The 12,696-nt window shown below is 34.4% G+C and overlaps 1 protein-coding gene across 2 annotated transcripts in view; it reads left to right on the forward strand.

Moving 5' to 3' along the window:
• LOC100029874 (mitochondrial protein C2orf69) overlaps nucleotides 1-12,448 on the forward strand; it is a 73,262-nt gene extending 60,814 nt beyond the window's left edge. For both annotated transcript variants that reach the window (XM_016433763.2, XM_001379484.5), the window contains exons 2-5: nucleotides 2,036-2,107; nucleotides 3,581-3,707; nucleotides 7,319-7,466; nucleotides 10,543-12,448. In XM_016433763.2, the coding sequence (XP_016289249.1) occupies nucleotides 2,036-2,107; nucleotides 3,581-3,707; nucleotides 7,319-7,466; nucleotides 10,543-10,621 (426 nt within the window). In that variant the 3' untranslated portion in view covers nucleotides 10,622-12,448. The remainder of the gene's footprint in view (nucleotides 1-2,035; nucleotides 2,108-3,580; nucleotides 3,708-7,318; nucleotides 7,467-10,542) is intronic.
• Nucleotides 12,449-12,696: the final 248 nt, after the last annotated feature.

Below are 12,696 nucleotides of genomic sequence, written 5' to 3' on the forward strand. Positions count from 1 at the left end.
TAGGTGATTTGGTCACTTGTCCTGTTTCTGTTTATTCAAATGATTTTCTTTCAAACTTCAGTCAGTAAGCTTTTGTTTATTAAGCACCTACTGTATGTTCCTGTTCTGTGCTAAATTCTAGGAATAACAAATACAAAGAAAGGCAAAACAGCCCTTGTCAAGGTGCTTATAAACTAAAAGGGGAAACAACATATGCATGTAAATATGTGATTATACGCATGTGTATACATTTAACGGACTTAGTATATAAGTAATTTATAGCTAGAGCTGAAAGATACCAGGGTAGTCATAGAATAAATTTCTTTCATTTTCCAAAAAATGACTTGGTTTCAAATCCCATCCCTGAAATTTACTATTTCTGTTGCTATAGGAAAATTAATTCACTTCTTGGGCCTTCAGTTTTGATATGGTTCAGATATACCCTCTATACAGGGGTTAGAAATCTTTTGGGTATATATGCCATGTTTCTTTATCCCTTTACAGGGCTAAAGAGTGATTCTTAGTGCCACTGGTTAGCCTCTGATGTATTCAGGAGGCATGGAAACTGGAGGAAAACAAAAAATATATAGATAACCTGGGGGGGGGGGGGGGGAGAAGAGAAACATAAAGGATACTTATGTTGGTTCTTAATTGTGCCACTGACAGATTAGACTGTCCTTAGAAAAGTTGTCAAAGAATACTGAGACTCAAGAGAACTGATTCTTTTTTACTCTTGCTGTATATAACCCCTTGGGCAAGTCTCCAAAACCTTCAGATCTGTTTCTCAATTGGTAAAGTGGAGATAATAATGCCTGACTTCTCTGAGCCAGAGTATACTTGGATATTTAAATAAAATGATACGTGTGAAAGGTTTTTTACATTGAAAAATAGAATTTTTGAGGTAGAATGGACATAGATTTTATCTGGTCAATACCTTCCTCTTTTTTGTTGAAGAAATTAAAGTAAAGTTTGAGGTTACAAAGCTACCTAGCTAGTAGCAGAGCTGGAAGTAAATCCATTTCTCCCATCTTCCTATCATGTGTCTTTTCTATTATACCATTACTTCCCTCAGATTTATACATATTTAACAAAATTGTGTTATATTCAAGGCAAGCAAGGTGATTCTACCATTTTCTTGAAGAAAAATGTATGAAAATTATGTAGCTAATATTTCTGTATTTAGAAATATTTCCATATTTAGGAAGGCTCAAAAATTAAGATGAACATCTAGTATGTAGTCCTATCCTAAGATACGAAGAAGTATCCCTTCTTCAAGAAGCTTATAGTTGATATAAGAAGGTGAGACATATACATGAAAAGCTACTGCCTTTCCCCACAAAAAAATAGCCTAGACTTGTGATCTCACTGATGTAAGCAACTTCTAATAAAGAAACTTCCTCTATCAATGTTGATCAACAGCCACTTTGAAACTTGCCCTGGTCACTCAAATCCAGGTCCTCTGATTTTACCAATCAAGAACACCTACCTAAGTGGGGTGGTGGATTGAATGTTGGACCTAGGGCTAGTCAGGAAGACCTCAGTTTAAATAGTTGTGTGACCCTAGGCAAACCTTTTAACCTGTTTGCCCTAGTTTCCTCAAAATGGGGATAATAACCACATTAACCTTGAAGGGTTGTTAGTAGGATCAAATGAGATATTTGGAAAGTGTTTAGCATTGTGTTGGCACATGGTAAATCCTATGTAACTGTTCATTTCCTCCCCTCCCCACTAGACCATGTAGAAATGGACAAATCCAGATGTTGAGGGAAACCTAGATGATCTTTTTTTCCCCCCAGATATATGATTCTTTGCAAAAGTCTTACTTCTATTCCCATCCTTTTCAAGTGGGAATACCATTAGCAACTTTTCTCAGCCCGTTTTTTATTCTATGAATCAAAGTCATGTCCAATTTGCTTAGCATACTTTTGACTCGGTTCCTTTTGTAAAACCTCATGTTACATTTCTAATGTTTATTGTGTATTCATGTGTAGTATAAGAGGAAAAGCTTCTTTTCATGATATGACATCTAACTTTTTTCCCCCCTTTTTTGCTAAAGGCTTTTGCTCATGTATCTAAGCTGCTTTCTCAATGTAAATTTGATCTTCTGGAAGAGCTTGTCACCAAGGAGGTAAAAATAATACTTTTACTTCTTTAAAAAGAAATTTATACATTGATTTCACATTAAGCTACTAATATATTTGAAGTAGAACAAAATATTCTTTGTAAACACAAAGAAGTCTGTACATTTTGTAAACAATAAATACTTACTATTTAAGTATATTAGCAGCTAGGTAGCAGTGGAAGAGAGTGCTGAAGTTGGGAGTTGGGAAGACAATTCAAATCCTACCTTTGACACTAACCTTAACCTATCAGCCTCAGTTTCCCTACCTATAAAATGTAGATAATGCTTCTTATAGGATTGTTGTGAGGATCAAGTGAGATAGCATAAGTAATGCACTTTGCAAACCTTAAAGCAGTGATGGCAAACCTTTTAGAGACAAGTGTTGGGCCCCACCTCCACCCCACCCCACCCCAGACTGAGTGCCATGGCCACCCCTCACAAAAGACTGAGTGCTAATGCTGTACCTCCCACCCCACTCCCACCCCCCTTGTGTCAGGTGCTCTTTGCCCTGCCTTAACCCACACAGGGGAGAAAGGAAACACTCTCATTAGACTGCTGGGCAGAGGAACAGGTGAAGTGAGGAATGTCTTTAGGGAGTGTGTGGAGGGGGAGGGACCTGGGCACTGCTTCCCAGCTCTGCTGCCCTGAGCCACCCACCTTACCTCCAGTGCACTCTTATTGGGTTTCTGGGCAGAGAGGTAAAGGATATAAAAAAATCTCATCAGGCACAGTGGAGAGGGGGAGAGGAGCAATTCCCCCTGAGTCCCTCTCCCTTTCTAGTAATGAACTCTGTCAGGGGGTAGGGAGAGGCAGCCATGTGCATGCCATCTTTGGCACCCATGCTATAGGTTTGCCATCACTGCCTTAAAGCATGACATAAATGCTATTTTTAATTACTTTTTTGGGAAGTGTCAAAGTGGTGAATTCTTGACTTTTCCGCACATGTAAGATTAAGGTAGTTTGGTACTATTTATGTGCTTCCTCCAATGGTAAATTTCATAACTCATTCATACCTTCTCATTCTCTGCAACTGTTGTCCATATCTTCCCATAAATCTTTCATAGCATATTGGGGTGATTCCTTGAAAATCTTTGTGTCCGAGTGTCTGAGTACTATTGGAGCAAACAAACTATGTATTTGTTATTCTTCACTCTGATTCACATGACTAGCTGATTGCCATATTTTTTTATATCTTTGATGTTGCTTCTTTGTCACACATAAAACAAAGATGAAGGTAGCTAAATTGTAACATATTTGTAAATTCAATTTGCATGTTTAGCTCATTCAGCTTTGGGTCAAGAACATCTGCCTTAATATTTAGAATCTTTCCAGCCTACTTCCATGAATGTTGTTGCCAAATACAATAATAAAACTTAGAAATGAAAAAGAAAATATACCTTTTTTTTTGCTAAGTACTTTGAAATCATTATTTAATTGATAAACTCAGTAAAGCTATTAGTTTGATTCTTCCAAATCCAGGTACTCCAAGTGTTGAAGGAAAAAGTTGCTGCATTGCCTGACAACTATAAAAATGCACTTGCTGCTGAAATAGATGAAATTGTATATACCGCAACTGGTGACATCTCCATTTACTATGATGATAAAGGTATAAATAAGTTGACATATACATCTGAATTATTCATAGTGACAAAAATGAATTTGCATTTAAGCAGAAAATTCCAAAATTACCTACATTGCTTTTGAGTAATTTTCTTGTGTGCCTTTGATGTTAAACACTAGTCATTCAAACATAATCACAAAATAGAATTAAGCCAGAGAGGCTTTCCAGTCATCTGAAATAGATGTCACAAAACTTCAAAACACTAAAGTCCATTTTCTTGTCTTAGAAGTAATCAGACCCTTAGTTAAAATCGATTAATTTATATTTTCCTGGAGCATAATGATTGAGACCTCAGGAAAAGGCCTAGCCCTCATCCTTCTAAGGCCCAAAATATAGATATCAAAAGAACAAGAGACTAGAATCTAGTACATTTGAAATAGAACCAAGTGCTTTTAACACTTTTGACTAATTCTCCCTTCTAGTCATTTTTTTATCATTTGGCACCTATGATACTGGGCTCTCCTGGTTTTCTATATGTCTGACTACTCCTTAGATATCTTATTTGAATCATGAACTTTCTTCCCTATTACTGTGAGATTCTGCCAGGGACCCCTTTTGGATCCTCTTGTCTTTATACTCTTTCTCTTAGTTCTCTTATCTACAGATAATATTGTTTAAATCTATGAGTTAATTTCTAAATCTATGTATCCATTTTTAATCTCTCCTAAAAACCAGTCAGGTATCACCAATTTGTGTATTGTACATTTCTTGGATGTTTCATGTTCATATTACATTCATCATATCTAAAACATAATTCAACTTTACCTTGATGGGAACCCACCTTACCTCTGGACTTGCTGATTTTTTTTTGATGATGCCGCTTTTCCTATCACCACACCCCTAATCAACCAGGTCACAATATCTCCTGACAATTAAAAAGTCATTCTAATGCAGGCCTTCATTACCTCTCATCTAGAGAGCCTGTTCAGTTGACCTTTTTGATTTTAGTCCCTCCTCTGTCCAGCCTGTTTTTGCCACAGCTGCCAAAATAATTGTCCTGAGACACAAATTTGACCTTGTCACTGCTCCCCCCACCACCCCCCAACTTAACAATTCTTCACTTTTCTAGGATAAAACAAAAACTCCTTAAGCTGTTTTTAAAACTTTACCTGGTCTGATTCCAGTTTACTTGTCCAACGTTATTTCAGGCAACTCCCCCTTGGGAATTCATATTTCTACTAAATTGGATTATTAACTGTGCTTGGGTTTGGGGGGTTTGTTTGTTTGGGTCTTTGTTTTGCCAGCACCTAGACGAGTGCTTTGAATTTGACTGCAGTTTAAATTTCTAACTGAATTGAAAGTCTATTAACTATTATCTTGCTACCAATTCTAACAAACATATTTCTCTAGTTAGAAGGAATAGCAATTCTGTTAAAGGAAGAAATGCAAAAGGAGGATTCAAAAATAAAAGCAATAAGCACAACTAGAAAAGCATAGCAACAGGAAGTTATTTGGTATAGGGGCAAACAGCTCAACAATTCCCAGAGGATATTGTTGCATTATGGTAGAGAATAATAATGGATGTTAATGATAATAATGTAGAAAATATGGTTTTATTACATATTATCTGTGGCAGGCTTTTTTTTAATCAAGAGTGAAAAAGTATTTCATTAGAAGAAATTACTGAGAGATGTCACTGGTTTTCTTTTTCTAAAAATTCAGTTTCATTTTCAGCTCTGAATTCTCTCCTTCCCCTTCATTGAGAAAGAAAAGAAAAACATTGTAAACACATGTAGACAAGCAAAACAAGTTCCTGCATTATCCTTGTCCAAAAAACCTCAAATGCAACATATTCCTCAGCCTTTAATCTGAGTCCATAACCCCTTCATCTGGAAGTGAGGTAACATGTTTCATCATAAGCCCTCTGGAATTGTAGTTGATAGGTTGATCATTGTGTTGATCAGAGTTCCTAAATCTTTCAAAATTGTTTGTCTTGATAATATTGTTTTTACTATATAGATTGTTCTAATTTTACTTTCTTTACTTTGTATTCTTAAAAGTCATTCCAGTTTTGTTTGAAACCATCCCTTTCATTCCCCAGTTGATGGGAAACCCTTCAATTTCTAATTTTTTGTCACCACAAAAAGGGCTGCTATAAAAAAATTTTGTATATATGGGTTCTTTCCCTTTTTCTTTGTTCTCTTTGGAGTATAGATTTGGTTGCAGTATTGCCAGGTCAAAGGGTATGCACAGTTGAGTAGTTCTTTTGGACATAGTTCCAAATTTCTTTCTAGTTCACCAGTTCACAGCTCTACCAGCAGTACATTAATATGTCCATTTTCCCACACCCTTTCTAGAATTAGTTATTTTTCCTTTTCTGTTATCTTAACCATTCTGATAAGCAGAAGGTAGTAGTTTCAGATTTGTCTCAATTTTCTTTTCTCTAATTATTAGTGACTTAAAACCTGTTTTCATAATCTAAATTGTCTGTTTTACCTCCTATGAACTTTTCTATATCTTGTTTGGTTGGAATTCTTTATCGGTACATCTGATAGGCATTCCTTCTATGCACCTCTAATTTACTTGTGAGATCTGTTTTAAGAAAGAAAAAAATATGTAATAGATTTCAGAAAGATTTTCTTTTTGTAATTATTTTTCAATTTGCATAGTTGTGTTGCTTAAAAATATTTATGAAAAATGCCACATTCTCTAATCTCAGATAATAATTTATCTAATTATAAAATGTTTCCTTTAAAAACAACTCTGGTGAGTATAAACTGATATTTATATAGTGATTTAATAATTTTATAGTACTTTACAAATATTCCATTTAAATAGCACAATACACTTTGAGAGGTACTATCATCCTCATTGCAGATCAAGAAATTGAGGCACAGAGAGATTATAAAGCACTCATGATTTGCCAATGATTATAGCTAAGTAAGTATCAGAGACAAGATTTTGGCTTGATGTTGCATAAAAATCTTGCTTCTTTTTCCTATAATAGACCTTGGCTGTGGTACTATTTCAACACAAATCACAAATTCAGGAAGCTAGCAGGAATTAGAAAAAAAAGAAAGTCTTCTGAGTTTATTAATTGCCAACACTTCTGCACATGCGTGCACACACACATACACACACAGAGTTTGAAGTTATTGTATATTTGTTATGTTGGTGTACCTACTAAAAAGTACATTAAGCAAATAATGTTTTCTCTATGCATGTTCCCAGTTGAAGTCCTGCTATTTTTAATGAATGCTCTTTACTTATTGTTTACTGGGTACAGCAATGTAAACTACCTTAGCTCATTCCCTTTCATTTGTCTGTTTGGGCTATCATATTTTCATATTTCAGTTTCTTTTACACTAATATTGTCAATGAAACTTTGTATTCACTCTGGTCTTGTGTAATTATAGTAACCTGGAGAGGGAGGTAGTTTTATTTTTCAAAAAATAGAGTATGATGGTTATTAAGGAACATTTATTGGAATTATATCTTTTTTTCCTGTTCTTCACTGGTTTCTTCCATATGTACCATAGTTATATAAGTCACCAATAACAGATGACCTCTATAGTATGAATATTGGCAATATCTTGTAATATCTTAGATATTTAGCTTATTGTATATTGCCTTTTTTGTTTATTTTTTTCCTCAAGGAAGGAAGTTTGTTCATATCCTGATGTGTTTTTGGTATCTAACCAGTGCCAACCTCCCTGAAGAGACATTAAGTGGAACCAAAATATTCCAAGTTCAACTAGGGGATCAGAATGTAGAAACAAAACAACTTCTTAGTGCAAACTATGAGTAAGTCTCTTAAGATTTTTTTGTTTCTTTTGAGAGGGGAGGAATTATACCCAGGGGTAAAAATTAGATGGTATTTTTCAGAATGAAAAGATTTGAAATTTTGCAAATAATTTATAAAAGGGATAGAAAAATATACTAACTTAAGAACAGATTTTTGATTTCTAAAATTAAAGAGTTGATAATGATGCTGAAACTTAGCTTAAGACTGATCCTGGGTCAAAATATATCATTTCTTAATAATAAAATGCTAACATTGTATCAGCAAGGCTATGAAATATCTGCTTTTAAAAAAAAGACCAGTAATGGAAAAAGTAGTTAGATATTTTCAGAGGTAAAGTAGTTGCTATATTATTAATGACACTTTTTAAAATTAAATTTTTATTGATAGCTTTTGTTTTCACCTTCATTTTTATCTATAGCTCATATAACAAAGAATAAAAGAGAAAGAGAACAAAAAGCAATTGAACAATATGAAATATATCAGCCATATTTGATAGTATATTTGGTGTCCTTCACCTGTAAAGAATTGAGAGAGTTTCATTTTCTTATTCCCTTGTCAGCAACCAGGTTGTTGACAGTTCTTCTTAAGAGGATTTATATTCTCCATTTCTGTTTCTTTGAAGTCTGCTTTTCTTGTGTTTAACGAAAAAACATTCTATGTTTTAAATGAAATTTTTCCTTTTATTGTGGTCCTCAGCATTTCTTATAAAAAGCATAACTGAGTTTTAGAGTCTTCACTCTTTAGTAGTTTTGAAAGCATTGTTACTGTCAATATTGATAGTGTACTTTGTGATAATAAAATAGTGATTATATTAACAAATATAATGCCTGTGTAATTGGCAAAATGCAGATGAAAAATTGAGGTTAGATCAGTGAAATATGTTATGGTGCTGGTGTTCAGTATGTTAAATGCTTATCTAAGTGTTGAGTAGGTTCAGAATCCTTTTCACCACCACCCAAGTAGGAAGTATTTCCTTGGGTATTGAGAAGCAAAGAGCCAAGAGAAAAAAAAATCTGCTAATATTTGAATAAAAGTGAGAGAGATGCTTTAAAGCACAGTGCCAAAAGCAGCAGGATAAAGACATTCATTTGATTGTAAATTCCAAATATTTGCCAATCAGCTTAAGTGTCTATTAATTTCCTGGAGAGGATTTACCATTATTTTTAATTCTCCAAAGTTGGAATCTGACCCCAGGAGGTGTAGAGTCGGTCATAAAGTGAGAAGACTGGTCACCTCTTACCTTCTGGAAGTAGTTGTAGGGCTTATCTCCAGCCAACACAACCACCCTTACCATTTTCACCTAGCATTTCCCACTCTTTCTACCTCCTATTTTCAAACTCAACTTTCCTAATATAGAAGGTGAAACAGGAAATGTTGGAGAGGTAGAGGGATTATCTCCCCAGGAAGATTTTAACCACTACACCCAGTATACCCATATACCCTCAGTAGCAATCCTGCAAGTACCATTAGGAAAATTTCCATGTTCTGTCAGTTTCCCCCAACCCTCCTAGTACTTTGTAGCTCTAAATAGGCATTCCTCAGATGGTGGACCCTGCATTCTGGGTCAGCAATCTGTGAGTATGATCCTCAACATCCCCAATTTTCATTTTGGCTGACTTAAGTTATTTTTAGTAGTGGCAGACTCTTTGTGATTCCACTTGGAGTTTTCTTGCCTAAGGTACTGGAGTGGTACCATTTCCTTCTACAGCTCATTTTAAAGATAAGGAAACTGAAGCAAATAATGTTAAATGATTTGCTGAGGGTCACGCAGTTAAGTTAAGAAGTGTCTTGGGCTGGATTTGAACTCAAGGGGATGAGTCTTCTTGACTCCAGGCCTATCACTTTATCCACTGCACCACCAAGTTGCATCACACACAGATTTTTGAATTGGGTATTAGAAGTTGAACTTTCATGAATGGATTGTGTTCTACTTTATTGATCTTATTCCCTCTACACCTATTCCTCTTCTAAGCTTCCCATTAACTTTAGAGGGTACCACAATCCTTCTAATCACTTGGGATACTTCTTACCCTACATATCTAATCAGTTGACAAATTTGTCCTTTCTACCTCCATGACATTTCTTACATCTCCTATCTACTCACATAACACCCATTCCCCTTAGTTCAAGCCCCCATCACCTCTTGCCTGGGCTATTGCAATAGTTTCTTAAATCATCTTTCTCCCACAAGTCTCTCCCTATTCTGTACCACCTTCTACCTAGCTACCAAAGTGATTTCCCTAAAACAAATCTGACTATGCCTCTTTTCCTTTAATTAAATGCTATCAGCTTCCTAAGATCAAGTATTATCTCAGCCTTTAATTTCTGAGGATTTTTTTTTTATAATGTATATAATGATTAATATAGTGGAGCATATATATAAGTTATGAAATATATAAATACTTACATTGGAACTATTTACTTTTACTGAAAGGAGTACATAGTCATAAAATTTGGAATTACTAATCTAGAGTAATAAGTTATTTTATAAGAATGACATAAAAGTATAAAGATTAAATTCCTCAACTTTAACATTTGAAATATGTGTAATAAACTTAAACCACATATGGTGAAATATGAGCCTATAGACATATAAGAGTAAGGAAAAGTTAATTAAAATTTTAATTGAATAGGAAGAACAACTAACTTTACATAAACTATTTACTGTCAGATTTTGAAAAACATCTTTTTCCTACATCTGCTATATATTTTTATGCATGAAACCTACTTGCATGTGTATATAATGAAGAAATTGTTGTTTTATCATTTTTTTTACTGAGGCATGTTAAATAATGAAATATCTAACTTTACCTTGGCTAGACACCAGAAAATACATATTTAAAATTTGAACATACCTTTGACTTATGTGATTGTATATTTGGTTGCTGATTTGTAAAATAAAATGTTTTGCTGGGACAGGTTCCTTATGTTTTGTTTTACAGTGAGCATTAGACAGATATTTGGCAAGTTATCTGGTTGTTTTAAAAATATCTATAGCAATTATAAATTATATAATTATCCAAGTTTTGCATGGATTGGTTTTATTTTTAGTTATTATGCTATCTTTTCTTCCAGATTTCAGAGAGAGTTTACACAAGGAGTGAAGCCTGACTGGACGATTGCAAGGATTGAACATTCAAAATTATTAGAATAATCATCTTTCTCTTTGAAAATCAGCTTTTGGACTTTCGAGAACTGCTATGACAAACTAAAAATAGAACTTTTTGGATTACTTGATCTTGGATTAATTTTGTATTACTTTGAAATATTTACAGTATCTTGATGTGACACAATAAAAAAAAATTTCCATAGATCTTCATCACCTTATATAAAATACTTTTTAAAAAATAGAACTTGATTTTGTAAATGATCACTACCCATATGCCATCTGGCATGGATTTCCTGACCCTATAAAAGAGGTAATACAGAGGAATTATAAAATCCTAAAGACTTAAAGATTTGGTGCTTAACTCACTTATAGTATTTAATCAGGTCCAGTATAAGGGTTTTTTTTTTTAAGGCCTAGTTTTGCTGAGAAATTCACACAAGTTGTGACTTTGAAACAACTGAGTAATTTTCCTTGGTAATTGATGAGACATTGGTTGCCAAGAGAAGATATATATAGCTGAATCACCACTACCTCTCACAGGCAAAGAAATGCACAATCAGTTTAAAAGCCTGGAGTCAATCCACCAACCCCTAAACCTTAAATAATTAAAATTTTGGAGTTGGAAGGGACCTTAGAGCATATCTAATTCAAAACCGTCATTTCTACAGATAAGAAAACTAAGACCCAGTGAACTTAAGTAATTTGTCCAAGGTTACACAGCTAGTTAATGGCAAATTCAAAACAGGAACGCACAGTTTGTGATACTCAGTCCAGTATTTTTTCCACAGTGACATTGGCCTGGGACCAGAATGATTTTCAGCTGTTCAGTTATAGCAGACTGTTGCCAAGTTAAAGGCAGGTCATATCAGTTTTCCAACATTGCTTCTTTCTGTTTTTCTTTTTCTCTCTCTCCCTCCCTCCCTTCTTCCTTTCCTTCCTCTCTCTTTTTCTCTTTAAGATTGGGTGTCCTTATTTCACTCATATACCAGAAGTATATGAACTACTCATGGACCTGATCCCACAGCTTTTTATCTCTACTCATCTCTACTTCACTTAAGGGCAGCTTAAAGACCCCTTCTCTCTGGACCCCATAGTATTGGTGCTGAGTGTAATGTGGACAACCAATTAATTGGCTTTAGCTCACTGTAACTCAGAGCACCAAACTGAAGTAGTCCACACCAGCCTCAGCTTCCCCCAGTAGCAGGGATTACAAGTATGCACCACCACTCCCTGTACTAATTGGCCTTAGCTTTCTTACCCAAAATTGCTTTGTCATTTTCATAAATATTTGATCAATTTGCCTTTCATATTTTCCCCAGGGTATTTTATGCTCCATGGATGAAATAAGGCTGTCAATAGAAAACCAAGAACTCCATGTTTTATCTCATTTCAAGGAACTTTAAGTGGCTGTTGCATTTAATGTGGTAGGTAGGCACCATTCTAAACAACCAAGCCCCTCCCATAATTAAAACCAAATTCATAATTTGGTGGTGAGTAGCATTCAGTTGTGTCTACTATTTTATCCCTGACTATCCTTTACAGATTTGTGGTTGTTCAATTCTAATCTTTAGAGTATGATAATGATACATTATGTATTGTTTATTTTTATAGCCTTTTTAAAAATGAGTAAAAAATCCTGGAAACATTTTATTCTGGCATATACTTTACTATTGTTTTCTGTCTAGGAAAATCTTTAAACTCAAAATAATGTGCTTATATCCTTGAAATGATCCTTGCCACTTTTTTAGTTTAAAAAAAAAAAGAAAATGGAAATATTGTTTTTATCTGACACCTTCTTGGTGACATTACTCAAAGATATGAAGTATGGTTCTCAGATTCCCTTTAAAAAATAAATGGAAATGGAAACTACAACCTTTGATAAGATTTTATTACAGTGTGTGTTTTTATTATTTTCAATTTTAGGCTAAGGTTAGTTTACAAACTATATTTTTACTTATATAACATATAAAGACCAAAAATATCTTGCTAAAAATGTGTTGTGTAGTCAGCTAGTTTTAAACCTAATAATATATGTGCCTTAAAAAGTTTCATAGTTAGGGGGCAGCTAGGTGGCTCAGTGGATTGAGAGCCAGGCCCAGAGACAGAAGGTCCTAGGTTCA

This window comes from Monodelphis domestica, chromosome 4 (assembly GCF_027887165.1).
Source record: "Monodelphis domestica isolate mMonDom1 chromosome 4, mMonDom1.pri, whole genome shotgun sequence".
In the NCBI taxonomy this organism is placed as follows: domain Eukaryota; kingdom Metazoa; phylum Chordata; class Mammalia; order Didelphimorphia; family Didelphidae; genus Monodelphis; species Monodelphis domestica.